This window comes from Gracilinanus agilis, chromosome 2, assembly GCF_016433145.1.
Source record: "Gracilinanus agilis isolate LMUSP501 chromosome 2, AgileGrace, whole genome shotgun sequence".
In the NCBI taxonomy this organism is placed as follows: Eukaryota; Metazoa; Chordata; class Mammalia; order Didelphimorphia; family Didelphidae; genus Gracilinanus; species Gracilinanus agilis.
In genome coordinates, this window is record NC_058131.1 from 673,865,831 (window position 1) to 673,875,790 (window position 9,960).

At 44.5% G+C, this 9,960-nt stretch overlaps 1 protein-coding gene across 1 annotated transcript in view; it reads right to left on the bottom strand.

Moving 5' to 3' along the window:
• Positions 1-755: 755 nt before the first annotated feature.
• The window catches only part of UNC5B (unc-5 netrin receptor B), a 76,629-nt gene continuing 67,424 nt past the window's right edge, over positions 756-9,960 (bottom strand). Inside the window, exons 7-12 of the mRNA XM_044660247.1 lie at positions 9,588-9,756; positions 9,052-9,285; positions 6,870-7,019; positions 4,306-4,470; positions 3,391-3,572; positions 756-1,770 (exon numbers count right to left, since the gene is read on the bottom strand). Coding sequence (XP_044516182.1) covers positions 1,605-1,770; positions 3,391-3,572; positions 4,306-4,470; positions 6,870-7,019; positions 9,052-9,285; positions 9,588-9,756 — 1,066 coding nt within the window. The 3' untranslated portion in view covers positions 756-1,604. The remainder of the gene's footprint in view (positions 1,771-3,390; positions 3,573-4,305; positions 4,471-6,869; positions 7,020-9,051; positions 9,286-9,587; positions 9,757-9,960) is intronic.

A 9,960-nucleotide genomic window follows, 5' to 3' on the forward strand; every position in this document is an offset into this window, starting at 1 on the left:
GAATAACTAACCACTTGGAGTTCCCCATGTGTCATGCATGGCTCATGATGTACACTCCAATCTCCTTTGCTAAAATGAGCAGGACAAGCTGTCTTCACTTGTAAATTAAGCTGTCAACCATCCCTTCAGAGTCCCATAATAGCTTTGGTTCTTGACAGATGTCAAGGATTGACATCATCCAGTACTCTATGGCCCCCTGGCCATACCACTCCAAACAAAGGTTCAACTCTTTCCAGGGGGTTTCCCCTGATTCCAGGTTATTACCAAGCAGCAAACTCAGGCTTCCAATCAGGATGGGAAGCCCAAGGCCAGCCATGATGATGGGTTGCTGCTTAGTATCCAAGAGTACAGTCCAGGATGTGAAGTTTGTAGCATCTTTCCTTTTACCCTTGTTGGGCAATCACCAGGTGGACAGAGAGGCTTCTGAAGTGCTGAGGTGCAGGGGAAATGGGGGCCCCTTTTGGTTACTGATTCTTCTAGATGCCAAGGACACATGGTGTCTTTATGACTTCTCCAAAACTCAATGTTGTTCTCCACCCTGGACCAGATTCCCATACTCTTTCCCCACTCAGGAGAAACTTCTTTCTTTAACTTTCCCCCCATGTCACAGAGTTGGGGACCAACTCTAGGCATCTTGGAGCTGAGGAAGGCCAGATGATTTAGCCTTCTTGTTAGGTGCAATCCCTTTTGAATTTAGTCCAAGACTGATTTTGGAAAAGAAAACTTTCCTAGCCAAGCTCTATTGGTCTCCCTCCCTCCTTCATTTCTATGCTCTACTCTGACTCATTTCCATACCCCAAAATTCACACATTCATCCACTCAAGAAAACAGTTTGAAAATTTTTTTGTTTTTAGTTTTCTTTCTTTTTTTTTCTTAAAAAGGACTCATCCAAATATCTGGATAATAAATCATTTTGCGTTTCCTAAGAAACTGGGTTTTTTCCCCTCTTTTTTTCCTTCTTTTGTGGCTTTTGTGGTTTTCTTCTTTGACCTTCTAATAGTCATCTATCTAAAGTTCTCTCTTTCTCTCTCTTTTTTCGACAGAAGAAAGCAGTTTGTCAAGGTCCTACTGGACTTCTTCAAAGCATAAAATGGTGTTAAGGGAGGAGAGAAGGGTGGGGCATTGGGAGGAGAGAGAAACCCATCATTGAAAAGAAACAAAAAGAAAACCCAACCCAGAAGCCTTATAGAAGCCCTGGTCTCTGAGGGCCTGGGAGCTGCTGTGCATACATGTGTTTGTGGGGTGGTGGTGGAGGGGTCACCTCCCCCTTTGACTGAAACTTTTGTCATAGCAGAGCCCTTGGTCCCAAGCTCCCTGTGGCAGGAGGGTTGGAGCAGGAAGAGATAGAACCTGGGGATGGGGGATTCTAGGCTCTCTTGACAATGGAGTGTGTAGATTTTCTAAGGCTGGTTATGGTAAGTGAGAGAGGGAGGAGGAAGAGGAAGAGAATGGGGAGACCCCTGTCTGCAGTCATGGGGTGAGATGGGCAGGGACATCTCCCCATCCCCAAACTCACCCCTTATTTTTTGCCCTGTGCTCTCATTCTGTCCTGCTTCCTACAGTTCTACCCTTCCTGTGTTCATGAAGTGGCAGCCAGGGTGGCATCAGCAGTCACCATCCGTGGCCATGACCACCAGCATCTCACTCTTGCCCATTTCTTCCAAGGCACTGGCCAGGGTGTTGAGGTCACCGTCGTCCTGGTGCAGGGATTCCCACAGATCCAGGATCACCCCTGTGGGGCTTGCTTTGGTGGCAAAATAGTTCAGGTACCTGGGATGGATGGAGAGAGAAGCACTGAGTTCCTCATTGGCAGAAAAAAGCAATGAGCTTATCTAGGACACTTTAAAGGACTATATTAAAATCAGAAGTATTAATAAATTATCATGCCCTATATTTTTATCATAGTATGCTATAGGTGTTAATATTAATTCAGTAACAATTCTGCGGACATACATTGAGTGCTTATTGTGTACAAGGCACAGTGATGAGCACTGTAGATCCAAAGATAAAGTAATAGTTTATACCCGCAAGGAATTTAATTGTGCCTGCGGAGACATGACATGCACGACAATTAAGTATGGGTCCAAAGTAATACAAATGCTTTTTTCAAGAGAAAAAAAGCAACTGTGGAAACCAGCAAAGAGATCTCCTGTAGGAAGAGGAACCTGAGCTATGCTTTGGAGAAAGCTTAGAGTTTTATAAGGTGAGGAAGTATATTCTGTACAAAGGTAGGGAAGTGGGAAATGAAGGCTAGAAAAGCATGGGGAGCCGGATTGTGGCTATTATCACGAAGTTGGATGAGGGCAGGGCCAGAGTCAGTCTCCTAGACTTCAAGTTGAGTCTGAAAATACCACACCAATGTTTCACAATTAGGGGTTGAAGGTGTGTGTGCATATGGTATATGTGTGCATGCACACACGTGTGCACCCACATAGAAGGGGAGGGGAGGGCAGTATCTTTTTTATTTGCAAGGGTAAAATTGAAGTAAGGTAGCTGTCATGAAGGAGGGATCAGTACAGAAATGGAGTAAAGAATAGAGAATCAAAGAATTCTGGAGCTTGAAGAAGCCTTAGATATGATCTATGGGGTAGCTTGGTGGCTCAGTGGATGTAATGTGAAGCCTGGAGTTGGAAGGCCCTGGTTTCATATCTGTCCTCAGCCATTTCCTAGCTATAGGACCCTGGGCAAGTCACATAAGTCTAAGTGCCTAGCTAGCCCTTACTCCTCTTCTGCCTTGGAACTGTAGCAGTCCAGGCATATATTAATCTTGATAATATTTTAAGAGTGCTCAAAAAGCTGACTCTTATGATATTATTAAAATTAATATATGCCTGGACTGATACAGGAACCAATATTTAGTATTGATTCTAAGACCTAAAGTAAGGGTTTTTAAAAAAAAGAAAGGAAGGAAGGAAGGAAGGAAGGAAGGAAGGAAGGAAGGAAGGAAGGAAGGAAGGAAGGAAGGAAGAAAGGAAGGAAAGAAGATCCTTTTTACTATTTCTTGTCTTTGTGTTATACTACCATCTTCAGAGAAGAGAGATTGACACCAGATTAGAAGCTCCTCCACTGGACTGTATGCTACTTGAGGGCTCAAAATTTATCATATTCCCCTTTGTATTCCCTATTACACAGCAGCTTGCCCAAAGTAGAGGCTCACTCTTTGAATAATGAATGAATTTCATTCTTAAGAATGAAGAATGAATTTGAATTCAGCTTTGGTGTGTTGGAAGAGAGCCAAAGATAATCTGAGCAAGAAGATGGAATTGGGTTAGGAGCTTGAGGAACCTAAGAACCTCTTTTAGTGAGGTTTAATATGACGATTATGGTTGGTAGGAGGATATATGGGTGTTGAATACATGAGAGGGCAGGAAGAACTTGGCATTCACTCACCGATCCATAGATAATTTCTGGGCCAACAGCCTCCAATCATTTCCCCGGGAATTGGGAGCATCGAGGCTATTGCAGATCTTCTGCCGGATGGACAATGGGATCTTGAAGGCATAGGGCCCCAGCTGTGTGGTCACTGAACTACTAGGTGCAGAGCAGAAGTTGTCTAGGGACCCAGCGGCTGTCTGAAAACCATAAAGGCAGGAAGAGGAGGTTAAGAAAGGCAGAGTCCCTCTCCAATTCTCTGATGACTTTGAGACCTTTCCTTTCTTTCTCTCACACCTTCAATCAATCAATCGATAAACATGTATTAATCTTTTAGAATGGAACTAAGTGCTAGGGATGTGAATAATAATAATAATAATAATAATAATAATAATAATAATAATAATAGAGTCCCTGCCCTTAAAGAACTTACAATCAAATGAGGAGGAGCTTACAGAAAAAGCCATGAATGCTGTACCCAACTTGGCCGGCTATTGATGTTGATACCAATTCCTTACTATTCTGTAAGCTCCCTAAGGGTTGGGACCAAGCTTTAAAGATCTTCTCTAATAGCTAATACGGTGCCTTGGACATTGGAGGTAGGTATCATATTTTGGTGGATGATAATGTTGATACCACATTTGATCTTAGCCAAAAGGCGGAGAAGCGATTGGATAATAATGTTGAAATTCCCTCTTCTCCTGATTTTCAGTCATTGTAGACCCCCAATCTTTACATTTTAGGCAAAAATTTTTCCAATTCTCTAATGTTTATTCAAGGAAAGAGATGATCTGTTTCACTGGGGTTCCAGTCGTATTGGATCTGCCAATGTAGACATCATGAATAGTCTTCCCTATTTGAGCTAGATGAGCAGTTCCCTCCCAGGAAAGAAGGGCCCAATGAATGACAAGCCCTCCCAGTTCCCAAGCTTACCTCTGCCAGTGTTGTATGTAGCTGAAATATCTGGCCCTCCCCTTCCACTTGCCGCACACAGATCTTGCAGGTGAGTTCTGTGGAGGCCAGGCTGTATCTTTCCAAGGTGAAAGTACAATGCAGGGCCTTCTGGCTGCCACTCCAGATGTGATAGAACGGAATCTCCTAAGGAAAGGGGGAGTAACACATGCAGTCAGATAGCAACAGCTTCAGAAGATATCTGTAATCCTCCCACCTCCTCTCTGCCAACCCACACAAGGGCCAATGATATAAAACTTGTACTCTAGTGCTGATACTAATACATTGTTGGTAGATCTGTGAACTGATGCAACCATTATGGAGAGCAATATGGAACCATGCCCAAAGGGCCATAAAACTATGCCTATCCTTTGGCCCAATACCACTACTGAGTCTACATCTCAAAGAGATTAGAGAGATAGAGGAAAAGGATGTACTAGTGTACATGAATATTTTTATCAGCACTTTTTGTGCTGATAAAAAACTGAGGAGGTGTCCATCACTTGGGGAATGGCTGAACAAATTGTGGCATTTAGTTGTAATGGAAAACTATTGTGCCATAAGAAATGATGAACAAGAAGAGTTCAGCAAAAAATCTGTAAAGACTTATGTGAACTGATACAAAGTGAAGTGAGCAGAACCAGGAGAACAATGTATACAGTTAACAGAAACACTGTACAATGATCAACTATGAAGGACTAAATTATTATCAGCAAACAGGTCCCAAGATAACCCCAAGGGACTCATGATGAAAAATGCTATCCACAGCCATAGAAGGAATTGTTGGAATCTGACTGCAGATCAAAGCTTCATTTTATTTCCCTCAGGAGTCTTTTATTCTGGTTGTGATATGTGTCTTCAGTCATTACATGGAGAATGTGGAAATAAGTATTGCATGAAAGCACTGGTATAACCTCTATCAGGCTATTTATTGCTTGGGGTGAGGGGCAGGGAAGGAAGGAGAGAGAGAATCTGAGTCGAGAAATGTCAGAAAACAATTGTCAAAAATCATTTCTAACTAAAATAAATAAAATTTAATTAAAATTACAGCCAGGAGCCCATAACTGGCTCTAAGTTTCTCAATTAGCATTCCTCACTAGAGTAAAGGTTCTTAACCATCTTGCAGGCCATAAGCCCCTTTGGCAGTCTAGTGAACCTGGGAATCCTTTCTCAGAATCGTTTATTTTTTTTCAACCCTCACCTTCCGTCTTAGAATTAATACTGTGCAATGGTTCCAAGGTAGAAGAGTGGTAAGGGCTAGACAATGGGGGTGAAGTGACTTGCCCAGACATAGCTAGGAAGTGTCTGAGGCCAGATTTGAACCCAGGACCTCCCGTTTCTAGGCCTGGCTCTCAACCACTAAGCCACCTAGGTGCCCTCTCGGAATCATGTTTTGTTTTGTTTTGTTTTTTAATGGAAGGAGATAAATTTCAACTAGAAGTTGAAGAAAATCATGATACAATTTTCCCATGATACAAGTTCACAGCACTTTTGAAATCTGTCTATGGACCACCCTAACTAGAGTAGTCTTTTCCTGGGAATATCACATTTGGGGGGGCTGGGGCTTACTAAATCTTGGGCTAGTACCAACTTTTACCAGATGCTTCCTGGATTCAGGAGAAGCCTATCTCAGATTTATCTGTCCTTCCCAAAAGGAAAGTAAGTGGCAAAGGAACTTTTTACTAGCATAAGTTCAACTTATTCATAGAATGTCAGAGCTGGAAGGGACCCAAGAGATAATCTAGGCCAACCTCTTCCTATCCCAGAGGAGGAAATTGAGGACAGACTGAGGCAGTCACTTGTCCAAGGTAATTGGCACACACAAAAATAGAAAAAAATAAATATAAGACATTCAGAACACAAGTACAAGGCTGGCCTATATTAATAACTCCTTAAAGACTATACTCTCTCTATATTTTTCCATTTCTGCTTCCTTTCCTTCTTCACAGTAATGACCAAGCACTATTTCTGGACCAATGAGAAAGAATATTGCCAACCTCTTGCCAGAGAAGTGATGGACTCCTTATGTAGAAGGGGACACATCTTTTTTGGGCACAGCCGATATGGGAATTTGTTTTCCTCAACTACACATATTGGCCGCGAGGGGTTTCTTTTTCTTTTTTTTTTTTTTCAGAGGGGGAAGAGAAGTGAGAGGGAAAGAAAAGAAATACTTGTTCATGAAAAAAAAATCAAATTTAATTTTAAAAAAGAGAAAGGGTTTTGCAGCTTGTCATTGTTCTGCAAACATCAGCTTTTACTGTGATTTTGAGGAGGTGATTCTATATGACAAAGAAGCCTGGTAGAGCAAAAAGAGGGCCTAGGTTCAAATTTTGCTTACTACCGTAGGACCTTGGGTGGGCCTCAGTTTCTTTATGTGTAAAATGAAGTTGTTGGGCTCAATGGCTTTGGATGACCCATTCCAGCTCTAGGGCCAAGGCTTTATGATCCCGAGGTTCTCTTTGGGGTGCCCCCCCCTTCATCAGGAGATCTCCCTCCCTCTTTGCCACTCCTTCCCCACCCCCCCTGACCCAGGCCAGTCTCCTCACCTGGTACTTGGCCAGCAGCTTGCTTCTCCACAGGGCATGAGGGATATCGTGGATGGAAAGGCGAAGGTTGTGGTAGCTGTCCTTAAAGAGCAAGGGCTTGGGCTCTTCCAGCAGGTACCCACCTAGGGTCTTCTCCAGCTCCAGCACCTCCTGTGGGGCACCCAACAAGGGAGCTCATTAACTGGGACTGTCTCCTGCCAGATGGGTCTCCCAATAACCTTGACAAATGCTAGCAGGCACCAGAGGGGACCAGGAATAGAGAGAAGGGCACTCAGGACATACTAACAGAGACCAAGTACTAGGAAAGAGGTAGATGAGAGAAGAGCCAGGATGATGAAGGCAGAAGAAGGCAGCCTGCAAATTAGCACTGTGCCAAACTTGAGATAAGGATGAGCCTATAGTCTCAGGGAACCCAAGGGAGAAGATAAGGAACATTCTGGGTTGATGCAGGGAACAGCTATTGATTTGTGAGGAGGAGAAGCAGTAAGAAGACTTGCAGAAGAGGGAAAAAAAAGAAAGAAAATAGCTAAAGAATGATCCCAAAGACCTGAGAACACTGTATGAAAACTCTAGATTCTGAGGCCAAGGTCAGTCTCAGTCCAAGCTGAGCTGGGTCAGCTAAGATCTCATACCAAGTCAAGGGTGTTAAAGTTAATGTTCTTGAAATGTTCCCTCTCCTTGTCCTCCAAGCCTGGGCTCTGCCAGACTCTGGATGTTGTCACGGTCATTTCCAGGTCCCTACTTGCCTCACTCCGTCAGTATTAGAGAGACAGCCTTAGCCTCTCTTCTCTCCCTGAAGCCATTATATCTCTCGAGAGCTGCGCCATGTGAGACAGGCATCTTCCCTAACCCATCCCACTAAGCGTCAAGAGAAGGGAGAAGTGGTAGCATTGCCCTTTGGTCAGTATCAGCATCCCCATAATTATCTAAGTGTCTCCCCTACTAGGGCCAAGTCATACGCTTTCCCTAGCATCTTACACAGGGCTCTGTCCCATCATACATTCTTAGTGGTCAGTGATAGGTGGATGGCTGATTGTTGCAAGGATAGGAAAGAATAACGATGGGTCAAACAGGGTGACTTGCAATCCGTTCCTCCCTCCAGGTCCCATGGAGCTCACTCACAGGGAGCCATATTTAAAGAGTCAGGAGAGATCATGAGTTACATTAGCTGGGTGGCCATGGTGGAGTCACTGAGCCTTGGGTTCCCCACTGGTAAAATGGAGATAATCAGTTGTGACACCTGTTCCACAGAGTGGTTGTTGGGTTCAAATGTGATAATGGATGTAAAGCAAACCAAAAGTACCATACAGATGCTATTGTTAGAAAATCAGCTATGATTCCTTATGCACTGACCTGCTCACGTCACTCCTCTGCTCAAAAATCTTTGATGGATCCCTATTGCTTACCAGGTAGAGTTCATACTCCTTAGCCTGGCATTCAAGGCTCTGTCTTGGGGGATGTGTGCACCACACACTCAATTCTCCAGGTAAACTGGTCTACTCAACATCCCCTAGAACACACACTCTGTGCTATTCTGACTGCACTCTTGTTGATTCCTATGTCTGAAATGTTTTCCCTTCTTCCCTTCTTTACCTGGTTACTTTCCATTTGGTTTTAAAAACCCGTCTATAATTCCATCTCTTCAAAGAAGCCTTCTTGGGCCTCCAACCCCGTTTCATTCTCACTCCACAGCTGGCCATGATTCTTTCTCCTTAGGGACTTCCCACAATGCAGTGTTTTAACCATCTCTAGATGATGTACTTATCATCCCCAAGCTTGGCTCTTAGTCCAGCCACAGCCTTTTTTGGGGAGGGTGGGTTGGTGGGAGAAGACCAGGGCAATGAGAGAGAGGAGGCATCTTGGGTGATCCTACAGTGTCAGTGGTACAAGTATTTTTGCATTCAAATTAGGATAGGGATGAGGATGTGGTCTCAAATGTAAGTTCCTTGAGGGCAGGGATTTTCATTCTTATCACTGCATCCCAAAGCATCTAGCATAGTGCCTGGCACCCAGTAGATATTCAACAAATTTTATTGTCGACTGAAACAAGGGAAGGACCAAGATGGCCCTAGGAAAGTTGGAACATACTACGTTGAGTATACAAGGGAAGTTTGGGAGGTACCATGAAATAGAGGTGGAGAAGATATAAAGTGTAGTCTCAGATTGGCAAGTACCAGCCTACCTTGAGTGCATCAGGTGTGTCTTCCAGGCAGTAAACCCTAAGGCTATACTCCAGAGAGGTGCAGAGTGCAGGGGCAAAGATGGCCAGCTGGAGACGTTTGATGGCCGAGCGGGAGTAGGACTCCCCCATGAACACGTAGGTGCCCAACTGGTCCAGAAGGATGTGGCAGGACTTGGCTTCTAGCTGGCAGTAGCAAGGGGTATTTAGGGTCTCTTCATCTAGAGTCACAACCTCCTGCCAAGAGGGAGTAGGAAGAACCCCATAGGGCACAGGTCAGCTTTTGGAATATGTGGGGCCTCCCTGCTCCTCCTAGGTTCTGGGGCTGATGGCCAGGCTACAGTAGCATAAGGGATAAGCGCTTCCTCCCCCTTCAATAGTTTTCTGGTGGGAGAGCCAAAGAGGAGATAATCTCTCTTCCTGAAAACCTTCGGGGGGCAGGACAGGGAGCTTAAGGGCCATCCCTCACCCACCCCCAAGGAAGGGAATGAAGAAGATAGGACTGCTGCTTTGATCTACTCTACCCCCTTCCTCCTTACCTCCCAATTTCCTTGGTGAGACTGAGTCTTCAGCTGGAAGATCCAGTCACTGGAGCTGACCTCAGCACAGTGGGGGACTGTGAGGATGACCGGGCGGCAAAGGAGCAGCCCCGTGGGCCCACAGGTCACCATGGGGCTCAATACTGTCTGGGTCCCTTCTGAAGGTAACCTGGAGAAGGAGGAGAGGGAGGGACACAGAGACAGAGAAAGGAGAGAGACAAAAAGACAGACACAGAAACAGAGAAACAGAGAGAGAGAGAGAAAGAAAGAAAGAGAGAGAGAAAGAAATAGAGAGAGAGAGAAAGAAAGAGAGAGAGAGAGAGAGAGAGAGAGAGAGAGAGAGAGAGAGAGAGAGAGAGAGAGAGAGAGAGAA